The sequence below is a fragment of the Corylus avellana genome, chromosome ca5, assembly GCF_901000735.1.
Source record: "Corylus avellana chromosome ca5, CavTom2PMs-1.0".
Taxonomy (NCBI): domain Eukaryota; kingdom Viridiplantae; phylum Streptophyta; class Magnoliopsida; order Fagales; family Betulaceae; genus Corylus; species Corylus avellana.
In genome coordinates this window covers 28,874,181-28,898,148 of record NC_081545.1, presented here as the reverse complement: position 1 = coordinate 28,898,148, position 23,968 = coordinate 28,874,181, and the positions used below count along the sequence as shown (strand labels likewise).

The 23,968-nt window shown below is 35.2% G+C and overlaps 3 protein-coding genes across 3 annotated transcripts; 2 read left to right on the top strand and 1 right to left on the bottom strand.

The window, feature by feature from the left end:
* Positions 1–2,719: 2,719 nt before the first annotated feature.
* Positions 2,720–5,541, bottom strand: LOC132181098 (uncharacterized). The gene is made up of 3 exons (XM_059594163.1): positions 5,398–5,541; positions 4,069–5,312; positions 2,720–3,154 (listed from the first exon to the last, which is right to left on the bottom strand). Exons 2-3 carry the CDS (start codon positions 5,274–5,276, stop codon positions 3,043–3,045), a joined length of 1,320 nt encoding a protein of 439 aa, XP_059450146.1. The 5' UTR covers positions 5,277–5,312; positions 5,398–5,541; the 3' UTR covers positions 2,720–3,042.
* A 5,213-nt stretch (positions 5,542–10,754) lies between these two features.
* LOC132180828 (14-3-3-like protein A) lies at positions 10,755–14,200 on the top strand. Its single transcript, XM_059593797.1, has 5 exons — positions 10,755–10,862; positions 11,932–12,445; positions 12,617–12,739; positions 13,223–13,339; positions 13,934–14,200. Exons 2-5 carry the CDS (start codon positions 11,960–11,962, stop codon positions 14,006–14,008), a joined length of 801 nt encoding a protein of 266 aa, XP_059449780.1. The 5' UTR covers positions 10,755–10,862; positions 11,932–11,959; the 3' UTR covers positions 14,009–14,200.
* Positions 14,201–17,377: 3,177 nt separating this feature from the next.
* Positions 17,378–23,916, top strand: LOC132180938 (ultraviolet-B receptor UVR8). The gene is made up of 11 exons (XM_059593949.1): positions 17,378–17,619; positions 17,736–17,880; positions 18,019–18,129; positions 18,212–18,272; positions 18,459–18,577; positions 20,564–20,649; positions 20,846–21,047; positions 22,143–22,196; positions 22,894–23,007; positions 23,418–23,474; positions 23,560–23,916. Exons 1-11 carry the CDS (start codon positions 17,588–17,590, stop codon positions 23,785–23,787), a joined length of 1,209 nt encoding a protein of 402 aa, XP_059449932.1. The 5' UTR covers positions 17,378–17,587; the 3' UTR covers positions 23,788–23,916.
* The last annotated feature ends 52 nt before the right edge of the window (positions 23,917–23,968 follow it).

The window sequence follows — 23,968 nt, the reverse complement described above, 5'->3', positions numbered from 1 at the left end:
TCAACTAATCAGGCCAAATAAAGGCAACAACATCCGCTAACCCATGACTATTCATCAAGTTTAAGATTAGCTCTACACCAAACAGACACCATCCAATGTATAGGTAACGCTTATTCCTCGACCTTGAGAGCAAAGAACCCTATGCCGAAACTCATCCTCCTCGACCCGACAGCCAAGATACCGTTCACATCCACAATCCAAAGGTCTTGACCAAAAATAAAACTGGCTGATCATAGAGGGAGGACAAAACCTTATTACAAACAAAAATATGGGAAATAAAAAACGTACAGGGAAATAAAACAAGAAAGTAAATAACAAATACATGGAAAATGAAAATACAAGAAGCACACAAAGCGGATGACAGCAGCTAAAAGAAGGCCGATCGCGTGTTGGCCAGAAACTAACACGAAGGGTGGCATTAGAAGCTCATCAAGAGGGGATGCGTGAAAAGACCCGGCAGCGGACGGTGGACGACAAAGCAAGTACAGAGGAGATCGGCGGCACACTCAAAGAAACTGGGGGAAGAGTTTGAGTGAATCTCCCAAGAGTGGCACCCACAAAGTGTGCCAAACATGCAAAAACAACAAAAAACAAACACAAACACAACGAGAAGTAAATGGCAAATAACAGGCAAAAACAGGAAAGGAAAAAAGCCACAAAAAACATAACAGAAACAAACCACAGCCAGAGCGACGGGTCCGATGCGAAAAGTGGGATGGACACTGACAGATCCAGAGAGAAGGAAGGCGAGGCACGCGTCGAGGTGGGTCAGACGGAGGAAGGAAGATCGAGCCAAGGCAAGCCGATCCAAAGCCAAGCCCAACCTTGACAAGACATGGCAGAGACAGATGGGGGTGAAAAATACGGCACAGTGGAGAACGGTTATGTGGGCACAATGGCAAAGGGAGAAAGGCAAAACGCCAGAGAACGAGACAAAAAGGAAAAAGGGCGCATAGAATGAGGAAAAACCGCACAAGCCGAAGAGGGATGGAGGAGGCAACGGAGCTAGGGGCATCAAATAAATAGGCTAGCTCACCATGCGGAGGGGGCGAGAGGAGAAGGGAGGCATCCAACGGCCGTCCCTTCTCCCCAAACTTGGGTTTACCTTACCTGTGCGGCTCTCTAGAGAAAGAGTTAGGGTTTTTATTTTTTTATATCATATATAATACTAACAAACATTATTACATTATAAATACACTTAATCACATTAATTGACAATGTCCCCACCAAACTTTCAATTGTAACAATGCCCCTCCAAACTACTTAAACTTGTTAATGTTTCCTCCAATGACGAAACTATCCTTAGTAAAATAAAAATAAAATCCAAGGGTTGGCCAAATTTAAAAATAAAAAAAAATAATAATAAAAAAAAAAAAATCATTTTTATAAGAAATTTTTTTTTAAAAAAAAATCGATTTTTTTATAAAATTAAAAATTTTCTGTCTTTTTTTTATTTTATTATTTTTTTAATTTGTTTTATATTGTGTTCTGTTTTAAAAAAATTAAAAAATTTCGTTCAAAAAAATAACAATTTTCGTTTTTTTTTTTAAAAAAATAAAAAATAAAAATCGTTTCTTTTAAATAAAAATTTCCGTTTAAAAAAATATAGAAATTTTCATTTTAAAAAATAAAAAATTTCATTTTAAAAAAATGGTTTTTTAAATTAAGATTTTCGTTTTTTAAAATAATTATTTTTTATTTTTTTAAATTTATATGCGTATTTTTTTCTTATTGAGAAATCTATAGAGACATTTTTTTTTTTTTTTATTAGTCTTTAGTTAATGAAGGATTTGGGAAATTGGTTTAGGAAATTTTAAATCGAAAACCAATTTACGGTGGTTAATGAAGGATTTATGGTCAACGAAAAATAATTTCAGTTTGACTACTATTTTACGTCGTACTAAAATGCAAAAATCATTTTATGTTGAAAGAAACAGAGTCTAAGGTGAAAGTAGTTTTATAAATTATTTTTTTGATATTTTTATTTTGAAAAAGAGAACAAAAACGAGAAGAAGAAGGAAGTGTTATCAAGTAAAGCTCACTCTGGTTTTCCAAGATAATCAATTGACTTCTTTTTCTTTTTCTTTTTCCATGAACAAATGTGAGTTTGCTAAAAATCTATGTGAGAATTATATGATGTGTTAATCGTATTAAAACTCTAAATGAGAATCACATATTTTAATAGACTACATTAAAAGAATTTTTTCAAACTCAATTTTTATTTTATTTTTAAAAAAATATTTTCAGTGGAAAACATTTTACGTTTCTTTGAGCCTAAATATTCCTAGAAATTGATTAAACTTCCTAAGAGATGTAGCTTAAACCTATGTTGTAGAACTTACCGCCTCAGACTTCATCAGTTACATATCCATCCTAACATATGGAAATGAAAATTGTTGAGTTTGGAGAGGACATTCAAAGCATTTTCTAATGAATAACATGATAATACATATACACATAGCACATATATAGGGTAGGCCTACTGCCAAAGCTGCCTTTGCAGCTTCCATGGCTAATTTAGGCAGTTCATTTCCAACTGAAGCAACTTGAGAGCATTCAAAATCTATTTGCAATCACTTCCTTAGAAATAGAATAGTTATAACGGAGAGGAGGATTTCTTCCGGGCTGAAAGGAAACTTCTTACTTGCTTAATCAACCAATAAATAAATAATCAATTAACTTATAGACCTATCATGCGAGTAAACTATGACAGTTGGGCAAAACCAAAATTAGCATTGAATATAGAGAATCATTTTCTATTAGCAGAACCATAGAACAAAGGCTAAAATATAACATACAACCTCTCAGGTGATGTAATGTGTCATGTTAATCAGGAAACTTAATCCTCATTCATCCCTAGAATAGACAAGAACAAAGCTTTTCTTTCTAAATTCAAAAACATTACACAGAAGAAATTGGAGAGAAAATCCTTCAGATTTCTTCTTTCTCCCTCAAAAGAGTTTAAAAAAACTAATTTCACCTTTACATCTTATAAATAAGTTCATCCCCCCTTCTCCAGAAGGCCATCATACCCTGTAATCTTTAACTTCCACAAATTGCACACTTATGAAACCCAGGTACTCCCCTATGTGTGGAGTCACTTTGACACTTTGTAATGTCAGCCGCTGATATTGCACTACTACTTGATGTGTCCCTATTAAGTGTAATAGAAAGCATGCGGGGTTAGAATTTCATGGAATCATAAGTATAGCATGGCATATTCGGTGAGAGAAGAAAATATGACCTGTGTATTATCCAAATTCAACCAACGTGATAAATGTCAATTGCAATAACTACAACTACTGCTACCAACATTTTCTATGGATACAAATTATGTCATGGCAAAAATCCCTTCCTCACCCATACCTTGTATAGAAGTTAAATTTACTTTCTTTTCTTTTTTAATTAAAATAAAAGCGCATTCTTAAGAAAATTCTTCGCAAACATGCTTTTTTTGATGATCAAATCCCAAAACTTAATAACTCCTATTTAAGATATTCATTGTAAAAGACATATATAAAGCCATGGAAACACACCAGAATCTAACACACATCTTTTCCAAGAGACATGTCCAAAAGGGAAGGGACGGAAAAAGAAAGGCAACAAACAATACTATTCTAGATTATCAGTATTTTGAAGATTGCATTATGAGCGTAATGCGTATTTCATCCTTCGCTACTGTTGTTATGGACTAAATATGTATGTATTCCGCTTCATACTTCACATATATCAAATCAGCCACACCAGCATGCACACTTTCACATATTTCCTCACTATTAGTTAGAAAAACAACACAGTACACTTTATAAGAAAATAGCATCATCAACAAATTTGACCTAATATAAATAAGAGGTTATCTTGACTCTTTTATTTTGGATGATTAATTTTTAATGACGCAAAAAACGAATACAAACTCTCTCTAGCCAAAAGCTAACTAAAAACCAAGAGGCTAACAACCAACATTTTCTTCATTCACCTTAACTTTACCATTCCCACAATAGCATTGCATAAATTATTAAAAAACAAAAAAAAAAAGAAAGGAAAATTTAGAGAAAGCAAGAAACTTACAGTGAAAAGCAATATGATATGTCAGTGGGGGCCTCCGTCTTATATCTAAGGACGGCAACCACAGATATTACAAAAGAGCTCCTGACAATGGTGGCATCAATTATGACAACTTGAAGTTCAGGTGCAGATTGCACAAGGCCGAAGAATCGACCCTCTAAATGAACAAACCCAGGCATACACATGAGCGTCTGATTTTCCACAAACGAAATTCCAAGGCCTTTGAGACTCCCTTGGAGCCACATATCTTTCTCTACATTATAGGCTAGCAAATCTGCATCACTTGTAAGCCAATAAACAGTATTAGCAACTGTAACCGCCCTTTCTCCCCATCCATCCCATCCGATAGGACATTTACGGTGTATTGGGCGCTTGCCGAGACAACTCCAAACACGAAGCTCCACATCATATACGTAAAATATAGCGGAGTATTCTCCCGGGACAACAGGGGCAATAAGAATCCTCTTTGGATTTTCAAGAGTCCCATAAATAAGCTTACGTCCCACATAAAATGGAGGCTCAGGCAAAGGTTTCCACGGTTCCCATTCATTAATTTTGGGTTTATTAATCTTGGGTTCATACATCTCAACCAATGGCCCAGCAGTAGCAGTAGTAGTAGCAGTAGAAGGAAAACCCCCTACAACAAAGAGTTTCTGATCGTGGACTAAAATTAGAGGCTCTATTCTCGAAGAAGTCATGTAATTATTTGCAGGTACCAAATCAGGGGTGCTAGAGGTGAAGTCTAGTTTGAGCACATCGGGAATAATTGAGCGTGGAAAGCAGTAACAATCGGGAACGTGGAAACCACCTATATAATAAATTTCGGATCCTAAAACTGCAACCGAGGAGGCTACTGGAACAAAACCCTTCCAAAAAGGAAAAATTTCTACGGGCTTGAGAGGAAGGAAAGCAGGTACCTGAAGGTGGTACCACCTGGAAATCGGCATTGAGTGATGATCCGTGCGGCCCTCCGGCTGCTGAGTAGGCATACAGACGACGATCTCGCAAGGACGAGTCAAAATTCTGGTAGGATGATGAGAATATAAACGCGCTGAATAAGGAATTGCTTGCATCCGTAGGTCTTCTATATTTCGGGAAGCAGGAGAGAGTTCATCAAATGATGACCAAGAACGCGACCGTCTCAATTTCACTGGTTTATTCACCACTGCGAAGCTTTCCACCATGAAGGATTCCTTAGCCTGCCTAATCATTCTCAAGGAAAATGCTGATGTGCTTCAAATTAATTTCTACAAAGAATGTAACAGAAAAATAATTACAATCACAATACAAACCAACAAATGGAATTAGTAGCAAAAAAAATTAAACACTTACCCAGCTGATTTCTGTTTGGACGCCGAGAAACACGTACAACGGCCAGAGTTGGGCCAAGGTCTCCCACCCCAATCGCTTTCCTCCGCACACCGACAGTGGCCAAGCCACTGTGCTTCAATCCGCAAACGATTTTCTGGAGAGAAGGGACGTAGGGAGGGAGAGAAGGGAAAAATTGCTTTGAAAGACTCAAACAAAACAATGGGCATTTAAATTTTGAATTTCATATTGCTTTACACATAGCATATTCTAAGTTGTTTGTTGTAAAAGACGGCCAAAATTAACAAAATTGGGGGCCGGCAATTTTTATAACATTGCCGGAGATCCTGATCTTAAAAATACAACTAATATTTAATATAATATAAAGATAATATATGTTATAAATATCTACTTATGGTTAGAGTTCTACAACAATTCAAACACATAAATAGGATAAATAGGATAATATGTTTTGATATCCTAATGGGTTCCGGTGAAAACAAGATAATACTTTATTTAAGATGAGAGTTGAACTATAATAGAATTAGAACTCAACACCAAATCCCCCTCTCTCCGGATTTAGTCCTTAGTTTAAATACAATAACTACTAATATGATACTTTGAGAGAGAGAGAGATAATGATGAAAAAAAATGTTGAAAATCCCCTTCAGTAAATTACTGCAGAAGCTGCACGATGACAACTCCCAGAGAGAGAGAGATACCTGCAGGAGGAGTCGACGACGGCTCCTGTGCTCCAGCTGCTCAAAGACGGAGGGTCTGAAGGCTGGGGCTGGAGAAGAAGTTGAGAGGGGAATATTATTTTTTAATTAGTGGACACATGGCATATTCTAGACCATTGGATGAGAATTAATGGTCAAGATTTAAAAAGAAAATTGAAGGGCAATTCGTAGGATGATTCTTTGTTCAACGTAATTAAGTTCGCACAGGCGTTTTTTTTTTATTATATTTTTTTTTATGGAACACTTTTGTTGTATCGTGATTTACGTGATCTTGTTGTATATGATCACTGACCACCATAACTCATATGCATCATGTACGTCCCGTGCATGGTTTGTTTTAAAATAAAATAATGGACATCGACCAGACAAATTGTACTTCACCTTTTTAATTTTGTTGTTTATGTTTTAATCACGCACATCGATTATGCGTCTGGTTGTTGTTGTTGTTGTTTTGTTTTTTTAAAAAAAATAAATAAATAATAACTAATTGGGCTATGATCACAATTCACATCAAACCAATTTGCGCTAACACGTTAAATTACCTTTTAGGCCGAAAGAAAATGATAGATTTAATTGATTAATATTTTATCACTCTCCTTGTGTGTAGGTTTAAACTCTTTTTTAACAAGTAAGATTTAATATGTAAAATATTTAATTGAACTAGAATATAAATATTGGATTTGAACTCATGAGATTACCGGTATTAGGGGCGGACCCACCTTATAGAGTGGGGTCCATGGCAACCCCAACAAAATTTTTTTTCCCCTTAAGCCCTTTGAAAAAAAAAAAACAAAAAAACATCTAATGGCGCTTTCAAAATAACCATTCGAACCCCCCAACAAAATTTTCCCCCTAAAATTTTCCTCCTTCAAATGTTTCCCCTTAAAAAAACCCACTTGGGCCACTTGCCCACTTTAAGAATAATAAAAAATATAAGCTTTTATCAACTAACACATTCCTAGAAGAATAGGAATGCCAAGGAAAATAGGAAAAAAAAAAAAAATTATTATAGGTCCCTAGCCTCACGCAGCCGACTAAGAGCCCAATTTGCCTATTTCTAAGAGCCAGTTTCCCTAGTCTTACGCAACAGGTCGGAATAATCTCCAGAGCTTAAAGACAAAAATAAAAAATCATAACATTCTATCGGTAATGAGGGAGGGAGGTATCCTCAGGGGCAAAATAGTAATTTAGTATATATATAATTGCTTGCATGGCCGGTTGACATGTATCTAGCCCCATTAAAAAGTGACAACTTTTTATATGTGGACAATATAACCAGTGACAATTTTTAGTTAAAATTTGGACAAAAATAGTCACTTGTAAAACTGTAAGGATAAGTATATTATAAATCCTTGAGTCAGTCCGCAAAAATTGAAAACTTTTTTTTTTTTTTTTTTTTTTCGAATTTTTACTTATAGTTAATCGAAAAGGCAAATAAATCCACACCATTATATATTTTCCAATTTTTTAACGGTGTCAGTTTCGATTTTGGCCAGCGTTAGTCAGTATAAGATATTTACAAATTATAATGATCAAAATTAAAAATTGAATCCTTATTTACCACATAGGCAAAAAAAAGGTTGGCTTTGATACTTTGCCTTTTGTTTTGAGAAATGCTGGAATTCAATATTTTTCTCTATTTTTTGCGCTTATGGTGTAACATTTGAACTTGGACTAATAATTAGTCTAGCCAACTTTTCTATCATCATACCAAATTTGACTTTTGGGCTTGAATTAAAAACATATGGAATTGAAACATATAATTCAAAGGTACACGTCACCTCCACCACCTTGAAAATCATTCCTTCTTTTGTTTTTTTTTCTTTTTTCTTCCTTTTACCCTAAAACACATTCGGGGTATAATGCCATAATGAGATATTGGGATTTTTTTTCTTCCTATTTTGTAATTATTTTCAAGTTATTAGGATTTTTTTTTTTTTTATCGAGATGCTCTGCAATACACCTGCAATTCCTAAATCGCGGCAATTCATTTATAATGAAGTGCTAAGATTGCTACATCATGGAAAAATAACTCACCCCTTTTTTTTCTTCATTTTCCTTCCCCTCTCTCTTCGATGACACACGACTATGGAGATTGGAGACTCAGAGCTAGCCAAGGACCCACACGATTTTTTTCTAATCAAATTAGAAAAAGCGGGTTACAGTATAAAACAACCAAAATGGATGAGCACTCCCAACAACAAAGCTCAAATGGTAAATACAGTACAAATTCAGTAACAAATTATGAATCCCGTCCAAAAGGACTCGCATGGAAAAACCTTCTACTACCTTGAAGAGTTTAATTTTACTCTTAAAATATGATCGTTAATTGCAACCTCAATTATGTCATTAATGCAATGGCGTGACTCTAACCTTTTCACGTCTTATAAACAAAAATTGACAACTCATGGTTTTAATGTAATAATTTGAAAGCAAGATGGGTCTTGCTATTCACCAAATACTATATATGGAGAACACTTTTCAGGGTGGATGAATTCCGCGTTAAATACATATAAATTCTACAGCGTGAGGTAGATTTTTATTTTCCTTAATTTTATTACTCTTGATGATATTTTATTTAAATTACATTTTTTTTAATTAAAAATTGAGGAATACTAAATAGCATACTTCAATTATATACTATGTTCATGTGACATTGTCAATTCACTATTAAATTAATATTAATTAAACAAAATTAAATAATAAATTGACAATACCACGTTAGCATAGTGGGATGAGAATATGTTATTTAAACTCTCTTTAAAAAGTAGCAACTCACAAGCTCATATTAACATATTAAGGGTGCGTTTGACATTGTAATTTTATAAACAAAAAGTGTGATTTAAAAAAAAAAAAAAAAGATTGTTTGGAATTGAGATTTTTTTTTTTAAAAAAAATTAATTTTAAAATTTTTTTTTTTTTCAGATTTTTTTGAACATGCATAATTCTAAAGGCTATCTACAATTTGAAAGGCCAATTTATAATTTTGTCAAACGTTTAACTGCATTTTTAAAAATCACACTTTCAAATTCTTATTTTTAGTAGCACTTTTTGAAATCCCAAACCCAAAAGAACCCAAAATTATGGGAAGCATTTAAAGTGTATCCACTAAATTTATTGAATTGACTGCCAATAGATTCTAATCTATGTATCCATATATTCAAATACAATAAATTGTGTCCAAATCTTAGGAAATGATCTAAAAAGATGGCTATAATTAAATGAACAACGCGTTTACAAATAAATTCTGGTTAAAATTGTAGTTTAGACTTCATACCATATAAATTCATCTATGTGCGCGACTTGTGATTTAAAAACAATATAAATTTCCAATGCTACCCCATCTTACTCACATTCACCCATGCCACAACAGCAAGCCATTATGACTTGCTCCCACCGCGACCAAATGGACTCACAATTCAATTTTCGTGTGAATATTATTCTGGCTTTCGGGTTGAAGATGATGAGTTTTGGTTTAAAGTTTTTTGCCCTTAATGTCGAGTAATAAGAACTACTTATACATTAGTTTGAGTCTATTTGACACAAATTTACTGTTTAATTTAAAAATTAGTTATAAATTAACTGATTTTGTATGAATCTGAAATGTAATACGTTATTTTTAACGCTTATAACCTCGTAACTTCAGCTATGATTGCTTCAAAGTTTTGCTCTGTGTTGTTTGAGCTTTATGCTCGTTTATCAATAAATAAAATGAAATTCAACTGTTTAAAAAAAAAAAAATTATGATATTTCTTAAAAATGAAATGAAATTCAACTGATTGCTTCAAAGTTTTGCTCTGTGTTGTTTGAGCTTTATGCTCATTTATCAATAAATGAAATGAAATTCAACTGATTGCTTCAAAGTTTTGCTCTGTGTTGTTTGAACTTTATGCTCGTTTATCAATAAATGAAATGAAATTCAACCGTTTTAAAAAAAAAAAATTATGATATTTCTTAAAACCGAAGCAACCAAAACGTAGCAGTCTCCTCCCATCCCCAAGAAGTAAATCCCTGAACAAATTCATTAAAAAAAACCAATAATACGACAGAAAAAACAGAAATTAAAATAGAAAACGGCGATAATACGACGTTTAGACAGAACTTAGAGCCCCTTCGATACCCAAATGGAGACACCCCTTCGTCATCTTAATGCACAAGTCTATTTATTTTATTTTTTTACTTTATAATTTTAATTAATTTTCAATTTACCAGTCACATCTAGCTTATTAAAAAAATCAGAACATAAAACCACTAGCAAATACTTAAATGAAAAACTCTTTATTTTTTATTCTTGATTCAATTGAGAATAGTTAAGAAATATTGATCAGTTTTATAAATTAAAAATAAAAATAAAAATAAAAATCGGAAGATAAAATAGAAAACGGCGATAATACGGCCTTTGAGGTGAGGGGCTCCATTGCCAGGCTTCTGCATAGCTGTAAACGATAGTCAAGTCCGCCCTCCCCACAACAAAGACGTAACGATGACGTGGTGCCCGGAAGGGCCTGTTGACGGTCAACGCTAGCGTGCAAACTTTCGCTCTAAGATGACATAAAGACCAAAAACTCCCACGGATTCTCCGCCATCCACCACGTGTCGTGCTCTGATTGGTCCATGCTCTTCTTTTCTCACTCGTGGCGACCTTTATTAAACACCACAACCCCTCCTCCCTTTCCCTTCTCATTTCCATTTCTTTCTCTAATTTCACGCACTCAGAGAGACGGAGGATCTTCTACGCGGACCAGAAAGGTATGGTCTCTGAAGCTCTGATCGGTTTCTTTGCTATACAGGCTTAGGCTTGGGGTTGGTTTTAGGGTCAGATCCGATGGATTTTTGTTTGTTTTGGAGCGTTGATGTGTGTTTTGTAGGCTGGTTCTTATGAGATCTAGAGCTATTGTTTGCTCGATTTGTTTTTTCCTTTGTTATTAAGTTATTTTTTGGTTTTATTTTCGGTGTCTTTTACTGGATCTGCTAGATTTGAGCTTTTGACGCTTGTTGATTTGACCGGAGAACTGTTGAGATTTCTATTTATTATTTGGTTTGCAAGGAAGTGTCTGAAAAGAAAGAGAAAAAGGAAAATGATTGGAGTGTGAATCTCGGTTTTGTTATTGGTAAAGACGGAGGGTATGAGGGTATGAGAACCTTTCGTCAAGTGAGTGTCAAATGTCTGTTTGTAATAGTTTATGTGAGTTTGTGGTTCTTTGAAGAAGTTATATATATAGCGTAAGTGTGATTTGATCTGTTTGGTTGCTGAGAAATTTTGAGGCAAGGAAAGAAATAAACGTGTTCGGTATTGGTGTTAGGGTTTGAAACTTCAAGGGAGAAAACAAAAATATTTCTCTGAACTTTTACTAATGCTAAATTTGTCACCTTTCTTTCTCACATATTTTAGCAACCATACTTTGAGTTAATTTATTTTTGCTTGCTATGTTGATGTAAATGATAATAGATTGCTAAGCAATGTGTATCAAGTTATGATTGAGAATTTAAAGTTTTGGATTTTCAGAAAATTGATAATTGTCCTCATTGTGCCTCAATCATGTACCGGGGGTTGGGTTTCATTTTTCTGTATATCACAACAATTTTAGTCATAAGATTTCAATAATTCCATTTTATTTTTGCTTCCTAATATCTGTTAGCAAACCACACAGATGGTCTGGTGATTAGTTGTTAATTGGTGACTGCATTCCAATGTTAATTCCGCATGTGATTTATGATTGTTATGCAATGTTTGTCAAGTGGCTGTATTGGTGTTTGATTTAGAGTTTGTAATATCTAGGTCATCATATTAATAAGAATATTTTGAATTGATTTGCAGACTTGAGTAATTGTTTGGTATAGCAAAGATGTCACCAGCTGATTCTTCTCGCGAGGAGAATGTCTACATGGCCAAACTGGCCGAGCAGGCTGAACGTTATGAGGAAATGGTTGAGTTCATGGAGAAAGTTGCAAAGACAGTGGATGTTGAGGAGTTATCTGTGGAGGAAAGGAACCTCCTCTCTGTGGCTTACAAGAATGTGATTGGGGCCAGGAGGGCTTCATGGAGGATCATCTCTTCCATTGAGCAGAAGGAGGAGAGTAGGGGAAATGAGGATCATGTTGCAGTCATCAAGGAGTACAGAGGCAAGATTGAGTCCGAGCTGAGCAAGATCTGTGATGGCATTTTGAGCCTTCTTGAGTCGCATCTCATCCCATCAGCCTCATCTGCTGAGTCGAAGGTGTTTTATCTTAAGATGAAGGGTGATTACCACAGGTACCTGGCTGAATTTAAGACTGGATCTGAAAGGAAGGAAGCTGCTGAGAGCACCTTGTTGGCTTACAAGTCTGCTCAGGTAGGTATTTCGGTGTTGGTATGTTTTTTTGGCTGACAATCTGCTCAGGTAGCTTGTTGGCTCACCACAGGTACCTGGCTGAGGCTTTTAGTTATGATTGTTTTACACTATTTTTGTGGGTATTTTCTGTGATAATAATTTCTGAGCCTGCTTTTTTTCTTCTTTATACAGGATATTGCTCTGGCTGAACTTGCTCCTACTCACCCAATAAGGCTCGGTCTTGCACTTAACTTCTCTGTATTCTACTATGAAATCCTTAACTCACCTGACCGTGCTTGCAATCTTGCAAAACAGGTATTTTTACTAAATTGCTTTTACTTATTGTTTTGCAGTTGTTGGTATAGGGGTATGCTTTACTAGAATGTGTTGGATTGCTTGATTCCTAGTTGTACATGTAATTTATGAAATTATAGGCCATTCTTTTGGCTGGTTCAAATAAATATTAGCTTCTAAGAAATACATGTTGTCTGGTGATGATTGAGATCTAGATATTGAGTGATCTTTATAATATATCCAAGGGTTTTGTGAACATATCCATGCTTGCTTTAGATACATTATGATAGAGGGATGATTCAATAGTCTTGACTGTAGGTTATATGAAGGTTCTAAACTTTTTATTCCTTTGTTGTAGCATTTTCTTTTATAAATTGAATGGCATTTGTTAAAAAAATTGATTTAGCTGTCTGAAGTTTCACTGAAATTTTGACATGAAGGATTTAAGCCATCCACAAGGTTGTATGCCCTCTTTCTTATTGTCACCCCCTTAATATTTTGCAGGCTTTCGACGAGGCTATATCCGAGCTGGATACATTGGGTGAGGAGTCATACAAGGACAGTACATTGATCATGCAGCTTCTTCGAGACAATCTGACTTTGTGGACTTCTGACATAACGGTTTCTCTCTCTTTTCTCTCTCTCTCTCTCTCTCTCTCCGCCCATGTGTGAGCCCATAAGCATTCATACCCATTGCATGTGTGTGCCACCTATGTGTGTTTGTGTCTATATATCACTTTACGCTGAATTTTTGTTGTCCAAACTGTTTTGTTATCATCCTGAACATAAATCAGCAAACCTACCTACTAGGTTTGACATTAAATTCTTCTTCTTGTGCCCCCCCCCTCCCCCCAATTTGGCATTTGGCATTTATAGAAGGTAAGCTGGTCTGAGCTAGGTTGGTTTGATATTTAACCCGGATTGTGCTGGGGTCAAAAGCATCATTACTAGGTTTGACCTATATGGATGGATCATGGTACCTAAATTATTGAAGCTTACCTGGACCCAAAATTTGTTTCTCAGTACATTGAAAGTAACTGTCAAAATTGACTAAGGTTGAGTTGTACTGATTCTTATTCGTTAATCTAAGTCGTGCCCAATCCGTTAATAGTGGGTGGGGTGGGTGCACAAGTGCAGTTTGTCTATGATTGTTGCTTTCTCAAGTTTTCGTGTTGATTTGTTTTTGCTAAATGCATATGTTGTTTTCTATTCTAGGATGATGCTGGGGATGAGATTAAGGAAGCATCTAAGCGTGAGTCAGCCGAGGGGCAGCAGCCGCCGTCGCAGTGATAAATTCGTAGGATGTGTACTTTGTATTTTTAATCTTGAGACCTTTACATAGATGGCATGTGGGTTGTTGTAGCAGGATTTCATAATGAACTGGTGATCTTGAGTGCTTACATCTGCACTTGGGGTTGAATTGTTCCGAAAGATATGAATGTGCTTTTATTATTGATGGGAAGAATGTGGTTTGGCGTTTGAGTGATGGTGGTGTATAATTAGCGTTGAAATTGATGCCTTTTTTAAGTGTCAGTTGCATGGCAATTTTGGCCCAGTTGTTTTTGCTCTGTTGTTGCATAAAATAATTTTGGTGTATCAGTATACATATATTCTTAACGCTTGGTAATATAACTATTCCGAAGTTAATCTATTATTATACCATTTTCCTGTTTTAATAAAAATTATTATTATTATTATTATTATTATTATTATTGTTATTTTAATGGAATAGCCAGCCTGTTTGGGCTTGCAATTAAGAAACAGAGCTTTTAAGTCAAAAATAATTTTTGGATAAAAGTTTTATTTTTAAGTTTTTATCAAAAATATATTTTGGCCATTTTTAGAGCCTTTTCGGGTCTGCAATTAAGCGCTTCTAAGCCTTGAAAAGCCCATTTCAGAAAAACTAGGATCGTTTGGTAAAATCCTATGAAAGGACTTTCGAGTTTGCAAATGCTTCAAACCCACGTTTAGTCTAAAGCTCAAATTCAAGGCTTTTGACAAAAAAGACTTCTAACCAAAATGCGCGCTGCAATTTTGGTTTAATCAAAATCACAATTGGACAAAAATATCCTAACAAAGTTCACATAATCACAACAATACTGAGATATATATACATATTTTTCCACGTTTTACATCCTCTTCAATGAATCTGAGAGCTGCAAGCCTGCAAACCCTTCTACGATTTGGAGAATTGATGAGCTCGTTGCTTCTCTTCGATAGCTGGATATTGTGGTAAGTTTGATCATTCGACTGGGTCTTTTTGGGTCTCAAAACTCTCAACCGCCATTAATGTATGGATGAGCTTCCGTTGGAATGATGGATTTTTGGGGTCAAAGATAAAGAGATGAATTTTGGAGTTATTGGTTTCTTAGTGCACTCTAGTTTTCTTGGAGCGATTAGAAGAGATTTATAGAGTGAGAGAGAGACGATGGTTCTTTTGATTTGGGCGAGAGAAAAATTTGTGACTAAAGGAGAGAGTTCTTGGAGAGGAGAAAACGCATTGATTTTTTTTTTTTTTATCTCTATCTCTATCTTTGGGTATCTCGTTGTGCAGCAAAGAAAAGTGTGGTAGATATGGGTTTGTCAGATTAACTTTTTTTTTTTCTTTTTTTTCCCTAAATTGTTTCTAGAACATATTTGTTTTTTTATGTTGAATTGTTCCTTTTTGCCCATTCATGTTTCTTTATTTTTTATACTATTATTATAGTTTTGTATTTAAAGTTAAAACATCAATAATCTTTCATGTCTTTTATTGTCATTTTTGTAACTAAAAACACATTTTTAGTTTTGTTACCAAACATCAATAATTTTAAAAAAGCGCTTAAGACATGCCGTTCCCAAACATGTAAACAATTTTTCAATAAAAGCGCTTTTGACAAAAGCTCACAAACAAAAGCTCTATATCCAAAAGCGTTATATCTCACCGCAATACCAAACATACTCTTAGGCTTTTTAGATCCTTAAAAGCACTTTTAATTCTTTTACGAAGTGAATATATATATATATATATATATATATTTTTTTTTTTTTAAATGAATTTTTTGAGTGTTAAAAGCACTTTTAGATTTCTTAGACGCAATTTCAAACATGTCCTTAATCTAAGGACAAATTTGGAATTGCTTTAAAAAATAATGTTTTTAAGTCAAAAAGAGCTTTCGGGCAAAAATTTCATTTTTAAGCTTTTGTCAAAAATGTTTTTTTGGCTATTTTTAAGCTTTTTAGACAATTAAAAGTGCGTTTAATTTTTTTACCAAATGAATATTTTTTTTTCTTCAAATTGATTTTTTGAGTGTTAAAAGTATTTTTAAGCCTCTCAAACCAAATTTTGAAACAGGCTCCAAGTCTTTCTTTTATCAATTTGAAATTCTCTATCTCCCTCCATTAGCTTAGAATTTGGGCAGAGGCTGGTTAAAGCAACATGACCTTTTGGCATGGATGCTTTATGGTAGTGCAAAAAATATTGAAGAAATTAATGATCAGTCATCGCACTTGATGCAAATAGAGAGAATCTTATTCCATCTTTGCGAGGTTCGGAATTCCACAATTGGGTTGACGCTGCTACACTGGTTTGATGCCCTAGCCAATCTGCATGCAGCCTAAATACATTTTGAAACAAAATTAAACGTTTTCAAAGGTGCAATAATTGTGATTACGGGAAGTATTCTTGTTATATAAGAGGGGTAGGGAGGAAAAATGAAGGGGGAAGGCACCCTTAGTTTGAGAGAATGACTGGTTTTATTTTAAGCGCCAATTTAATGGTTTATTATTATTGTAATAATTTTATCTAATTATATGACAATTGTACATGAGTTTGATAAATAATATTAATAGTTTATAATAGTGACAAGGTACTCGGTTTGTAAAAAATTTATATTCATGGTAAAACTATACTTTTTTTTTTCCAACGAGAAATGATACTTTGTTTGAAAGTAAACTCAAACTCAAATTTTGATCCTAAATTTAAAATTTTCATATAGTATGGATGTTTTGAGTGCTTGAAATTTGTGTCTAGTGTGTAAAAAGCTAGGTAAAACTTCGCATTTTTTCATATAATTGAATTCCAAATTTGCATAAAAATTTGTATTAAAAAATAATAAAAGGTTCCTTTGATAACACTTTTTAGAGTATTTTTATAATTAAAAAAAATATTTTTAAGTATTTTATGAATATTTTGTATTTAAAATTAATTAATAATAATTTTATGTTGAAAAATCAAAGAAAATAATAAGATAAGATAAAGAGATTATAATATGTGAAATTAGTTATTCAGGAACTATATATTATTTTTCTCTATTATTGTGTATTTTACATATTATTCAATACTTTTTTTTATAAATATGGAATCATAATGGGAGGTTAAAGAATATAAAAGAGTAGTACATGAATCAAAAAGCTATATTAATATATTACATAAATGTTATAAGAATTTTAAAAAATGACATGAATGTGTAAAATTTTAAAAAAATGAAACAAAGTGGCTATCCACGGTATACGTGAATGAATGCATTCATATATAACATTTTATTATTAGTTTTTATTTTTTTATTTTTGCTGAATGCGTTATCAGAAGAGGCCAAACACGAGGGTAAATGGATGAAGTGACGCTTGAAAATTTATACCTCACCGTTGTTTTTTTGTTTTTTTTTGTTAGATACCTCACCGTCGTTGGTTCCCACAATTTTGTGCTCGTCTTCACCATCATCATCACTGCACCAGCAAACGTATTTTGGAATCGGATTCGCTTTATCCAACCGATAGAAAGTGACTTTGTCTCTATCCCAATACATTTTTTTTTTTTCTTTTCTTAAAAAGGACACTCACACTACCCCTACTGCTGCTTCAACTTCAAGTACTCTCCCAATCCTTCTGATGGCCTCCAACACATCCGCCATCATCGCCTGGTCCGTTTTCCTCTCCTCTCTCTCTCTCTCTCTCTCTCTCTCTCTCTCTATATATATATATATATATATATGGTAATGGAAAAGAGGGAACTTTTTCATATTTTTATGAATCTCAGGGGCTCGGGAGAGGACGGGCAGTTGGGGATCGGGGACAACGAAGAGAAAGAACGGGTTTGCGCCGTCAAAGCCCTCGACTTTCACTCTGTCCGCTCCGTGGTCGCCGGTAGCCGCAACTCCCTCGCCATTTGCCACGACGGCAAGGTCCCCTTCACTACTTTCTAGAACCCTCTTTTTCTTCTTCTTCTTCTATTTCTATTGCTTTAGATTCACTATTACTTATCTCAACTACTGCTGCTGCTATTATTATGATTGATTTTGTTTTTGTTGGGTGGTTGTTAGTTGTTTACGTGGGGATGGAACCAGAGAGGGACACTGGGGCACCCACCAGAGACCAAGACTGAGAACATTCCGAGCCAGGTTAAGGCGCTTAACAATGCTAAAATTGTTCAGGTAATTGCTTAAGTAATGCTTTCGATTTTAAATGCCGGAAAGGTTGGTTTCTCTTTTCATGTGGTCTTTTGATTTGTTGTAGGCGGCCATTGGTGGGTGGCACTGTTTGGCTGTTGACGATGAAGGCCGAGCTTATGCGTGGGGTATTTAATTACTCTTTCTTTCTTTCTTTTCTTAAAGATATCTATATATTTTCATTTATGGTTATTTTGGTAAACTTTCCACTTAACAAAATAGACGTGATTTGATATTGGTTGCTTCGTTTCTGTTGTGTTGTTTCAAAGAGAGGGTTAATAGGATTTGCATTGATGCGTGCGAAACTAATGTAGGTGGAAATGAGTACGGGCAGTGTGGGGAAGAACCGGAGAGGAAAGATGACACGGGTAGGCCCTTGAGAAGGGATATAGTGATTCCTCAGCGCTGTGCACCAAAGCTTGTAGTTCGTCAGGTAATTTAGTCGTGCCAATGCATGGTATTATGCTATAGGTTTATCACACGGAATCCTCTGGCTGTGTTTTGTTTCTGGGGAATTGTCATTGCATGCTTTAAGTGCATGAGCTATACATTTCAATGTTATGGATATTGTTTTTAATGAACTTTGTTTGAGCCTCATGGCATGCAAATGAACTTGTCGTTTTTGGGGAAATGACTTGTCAGCATCATCCTTGCAGGCTGCTATACCTTTAAAATAGATGTTCCATGGCTAGGGACATGACTGAAGAATTGGAAAGTGAGCTCTTTTAAATTCCTCCAATATCTTGATTCTGGACCAAGATCAGAAGAGCTAGAGTCCCATTATGTTTGACATTATACTGACTTTGGATATCTTTTTAACTTGCAATTCAGAAATAGAGGTTGGCACTGGTTTAGAAACTAAGTTGGTGTAGAACTAGTGGTCTCATTAGGGAAGACAGTGGAGAGTTGGTTACTGGGCTTGCAGTTAATCTGGGTGCCTTTTCTAATATCAGAGATGAGTTATGGGGTCTTCACAACGGGCCCTTAGTTTCTTTGGATACAGGTTTGCTAAGAATTGAAGTGGAAACAAATTAAGTGGCCATTATTGCTTTAGTGAATGAAGCATCTGTTGGTCCATTGTAACAGGGATCTAATTCAAGATTATCACAGTTGCTTGATTACGAATGTACCACCAAGCATTCATGTTGTCAAGGTAACTTCTTGTGGGTTGGTTAGTTAATCATGATGTAATTGGGGATAATTTGGCCAAGTTTTGTGGCTGTGTAGTTAGGCTTAAGCCCCCTTTCTAACAAACAGACCAAAAGAAAAAATGAAAAGAATAATAAGAACTGGAATGCTGTATCATTCGTGTCTCGTTTTAAATTTCTCCTACCTAGAGGATGCTCCTTTAACATCATAGTTAATGGAGCATTCTAGGTTCCTAAGCTCCCTTCTACCCTTAACCTTCGTAGTTGCATATAAATATCTAAGCCTTTCTTTTTCCTTTTCCTTGGGTTTATATGTTTTTTTCTTCATTTTCCTTTATTTGTCAACATGGTGTCTGAATGATTTAAGAACCCTTTTTTTTCTTTCTTTTTTCTTTGTATGATGGACATATGCTAGTGCTATAACTATAGTCAATTTATGGATCATTATGTTCATCTTTACAACCTGGAAGCCACCCATGCATATTCATATGCCTTCTACCCAAACTATATCACTCCATTATACTCTTGCTGCCCCTTTGCTTTGGACGGCGAATCCATCTCAACATACATTCTCTCATGTTGAGCTCAACTTTGTGACTATGCATGTGGGTGTTTGTGTGTTCATCTATGTTCTCCTATCTCAACAGTTAGATCAAGGTAGCCAACATTTTTGTTTTCTCCCTTGGTCTTATATTTATCTGTTTATTTGCCCTTATCTGTCGACATGGTATAAAAACAATCTTAGACCTACATTTAGAAAACTTTTATCTTCATATGATGGATATAGTGTTGTTGAACTTGAGGTAAATGTCACTGTAGCCTGCTATTTTGCACAATGTTGTATTTTCCAACCTCTTCATGATTACTTGTTTTGAAACTCATTCGATGAGCTGAATCCACTTGTTTTCAAACTATATTCCAATTCATAGGGCAGTTAATTCCAAAATCATTGTAGTGGTTGCACTTATCCGTGAAACACATAAGCATTTGAAGCTGTTTTTAGCTAAGATGGCTCTTTATTTACAAAATCAGTCATATTGTATATGTCATCTATTCATGCATTGATAAGCATATCAATATTTTGATTAATGCAACTGTAACCTGGGGGTTTAGTTTCTTAAATTGGCATGACAGTAATTTTCTTGTCTCCACCTCTTCTCCCCCTTCTCCATATTTGTGTTTATACATTGACGTGACCGTCGGAATGTGTACGAGATACCATAAGGTACCCAATTTGTGTATTTAATAGCCTGTAATTGCTTATGTCACAGGTGGCTGCAGGAGGAACTCACTCTGTGGTACTTACACGTGACGGGCATGTATGGACATGGGGTCAGCCATGGCCTCCTGGAGACATGTATATTCCCCTTGGACTTAATTCTGTCATTTTATTTTAATTCATCTCTTTTACATTATTAATAAACCGGTTAGCTTGTTACAAACCTTATGGGAGTGTGTTTTACTTCTTCTGTCACACTGTGATAGTTTGCTGCATGCTTGTAAATAAGTAGTCTCTATTTTATGTTTACATATTCTTTATGGCATATTCACAGAAAACAGATCTCTGTTCCTGTTCGAGTTCAAGGTCTTGAAAGTGTGAGGCTCATTGCAGTTGGGGCATTTCATAATTTGGCTCTCCAAGAGAATGGAACTTTATGGGCATGGGGCAATAATGAATATGGACAACTTGGAACCGGAGATACCCAACCAAGAGCACAACCTGTTCATGTCCTTGGACTTTCTGGTCTTACTTTGGTTTGTAACTCATCATTTAAAATCCTTCTGTTTATCTGTATGTTCCATTTCCATTAGGTATTAATGGGTTGCACTATTGATGCTTCCTCTCAATTTTATCTGAATGTGTGGCTTCTGAAATTTCATAGATTAGGCACAAGGTGAAGGGTGGGGCATTTATAAATCCCGGGGTTGACTTACTATGCTTCATCTAGTTGCAAGCTTTTGAGCTTTCAGGCATGACCTTCATGATTGGAAACCTTGGTTTGCAAGGTGCAGTTCAAGTGTGCCTTGACCCAGGACAATATTCTGTCAAAGCAAGTGAAGAAAAAGGGCTTAAGAATCAAATTGGTCAAGCAGTGTGTTTTCTATTATTTACACATTCTTTATCGATTCGTAAATTACATGCTCACTCAATGAGTCTTGAACCCACAATCTTATCCTCCACCTTGTTTTATTAGTATGATTCAGCACGCTTGCTCAAAAGTTTCTAAGAAGCCTTCAACTGAATTTGTTTTGTTGAAATCCACTTGGCTTAGTGTATCAACTTAGTCACCAGTTCATATAGGTTTGAGGTCAAAACCATTGGCACATATTCTGCCCGTTCTTAACAAAGTAAAAATGCATGCTTATCCAGCCAATTTCTTCTTTTCTTCCATCATAATTAGTCTAAAAACCCATTCTAGAGCTCTTGCAGAAACATAACTGATTACATGACATAGTTTCTTTTCAAATTCATCTTTTACATCTACTCTCAAAGATATGAATCTTTGAGAAAAGACTGAAGATTCATTGTGGTTTTCTTCAGTAATGAATCCTTTGTGGAAAGGTTTAGAACCAGTAAAATTAGATCATACACCCTGCTTAACATCAAATAAAGCCGCAAATCTGTTTGCTTCTATTTACTTTCAATTTCCAATGCTTAATTGGTTCTGAGATCTTATTCTGGCTTAGACCTTTTGAGCAGTTCATCTTTGATTTCTGTTATTGACATATAGCTAGGATGGAAACAATGTCTTACATATGTTGTGATGGTTAAGTGTTTAGAAGTGTGCTTGTTTGTTGGTATGCGGTTTAACTTTTCTGATAGCCCCTTTGACCTTTATGCGCCTCTAGGTTGATATTGCTGCTGGAGGCTGGCATTCTACTGCATTGACTGATGAAGGAGAGGTGTTCTCTCTCTCTCTCTCTCTCTCTCTCTGTATTGTGTGTTGTTTAGGGTGTATATCTATTGTGTTGTTATATTTACTTGTTCAGGCACATTTAGATTGACGAAATCAGGGTCTGATCTGGTGACCTTTTGTTTAAGAATATAAATTAATCCCTCAAGAACCTAGATAAAGTTTTAATTAAGTTTAAACATGATTTGTGACGAGCAAAATCACTGTTTGAACCATCTTTTAGTATTAATTTGTCCTTTACTTTCTGTCTCATATTTGGTTTATCTTTTTGTGGTAGGTCACTTTATACGAACATTTAAATGCTTTTTTCAGTTTTAAGGCTATGATTTTGGCTTTGTGGTCTTCTGAAAAATGCAAGAATTGACTTTTCCCTTTGGGTTGAAAGTTATGTACTGATGGCTTCCTGGTTGGAATATCATATATAAAATCTCATCTCTTGAGTGAGTTTCGTCTCTGTGATATAGATTTTGAGTGCCAAAAAGTCGAAATTGGTGATGGAGATAAATGCAGAACAATGCTTTGACTGCACCTTTTTTTTTTTTTTTTTTGCAAATCTTTTCTCCATTCTGATACTTATCATAATGTATTACCTGAATCGGCAACTGACTGAGCGGCCTACTGGAAAAGAAGCCGATTTACACAAGTTTTCAAGTGTATTGCCTTAAATATCAACCATTCCCTTGCAGGTTTATGGATGGGGAAGAGGTGAGCATGGGAGGCTGGGATTTGGAGATAATGACAAGAGCAGTAAAATGTTGCCTCAGAGAGTTCATCTTCTAGCTGGAGAGAACATTATTCAGGTACTGGCATAGTTTAGTTTGCATAGATTCATTTTCCGCCAACCACTATCTATAGATTAGCTTAATTGGAAAGATGGGTGTCTGAAAATCGTAGATGAATGTCCAAATAGTACAGCTTGCAATTATGGTGTCATGATCTGAATAGTGTTGGGTGAGTAAGATACAAATCAAATCTTCGAGTTTCTAACGTATGCCATCTTTAAAGCCAAAGTCATCATTCTTGCGGTTTCATCACCGAAAATAGAAATCCCAAGGGTCTGCTAATGGAAGCAACATTTAAAGAATTTTTGGTGTTTCCCATTGTACTTAAATCCCTTTTTCAGAATTGATTTTTAAATAATCATTACCTGTAAAATCTTTTTTTTTTTTTTTTTTGAATCTAATAAATAATTTGCTCGTCGGTGGTCCAGGTGTCTTGTGGAGGCACGCATTCTGTCGCTCTCACATGTGATGGGCGCATGTTCTCAGTAAGTATCTTGAACAATGAACACTCTCGTTTCCGGAAATGCCATGGTTGTATTGATTGTCATTACTGGTCAATGATTTTGGCAGTTCGGTCGAGGTGACCATGGACGTCTTGGATATGGTCGGAAGATGACTACTGGTCAACCAATGGAAGTGCCCATAAACATCCTGCCGCCAAAAAATGCTGGCAAGGATGCAGCCGAGAAGTGTTGGATTGCTAAACTCGTTGCTTGTGGGGGACGCCACACTCTAGCTATTGTAGAATGGGAGACTGATGAATCTAAACACACAGATACCGATATACCAATTGTCTAGAAACAAGCGTCATGAATTTCAGTCTCTAGAACTTACAACTTTTAAGATCAACAAACCCACATAGAAAGAACAATTTGATAGATAAACAGGTGGGTGATCAGATTCTATAAATCATCCATTTAATGTTTTGCTGGGCTTGTTGCTTCGGATTTAGTGGTAATTGTTTGCAAGATTGTCTCTG

Excerpts from the sequence above, each read along its gene's own strand:
- LOC132180938 (XM_059593949.1), top strand. The coding sequence starts at position 17,588 with ATGGCCTCCAACACATCCGCCATCATCGCCTG. Across the intron at positions 17,620-17,735 it reads ACATCCGCCATCATCGCCTG|GGGCTCGGGAGAGGACGGGC; the intron begins GTCCGTTTTCCT and ends TATGAATCTCAG. Across the intron at positions 21,048-22,142 it reads GACTTTCTGGTCTTACTTTG|GTTGATATTGCTGCTGGAGG; the intron begins GTTTGTAACTCA and ends ATGCGCCTCTAG.
- LOC132180828 (XM_059593797.1), top strand. The coding sequence starts at position 11,960 with ATGTCACCAGCTGATTCTTCTCGCGAGGAGAATGTCTACATGGCCAAA. Across the intron at positions 12,740-13,222 it reads CTTGCAATCTTGCAAAACAG|GCTTTCGACGAGGCTATATC; the intron begins GTATTTTTACTA and ends AATATTTTGCAG. Across the intron at positions 13,340-13,933 it reads TGTGGACTTCTGACATAACG|GATGATGCTGGGGATGAGAT; the intron begins GTTTCTCTCTCT and ends TTTCTATTCTAG.
- LOC132181098 (XM_059594163.1), bottom strand. The coding sequence starts at position 5,276 with ATGATTAGGCAGGCTAAGGAATCCTTCATGGTGGAAAGCTTCGCAGTG. Across the intron at positions 3,155-4,068 it reads ATATCATATTGCTTTTCACT|GGACACATCAAGTAGTAGTG; the intron begins GTAAGTTTCTTG and ends TACACTTAATAG.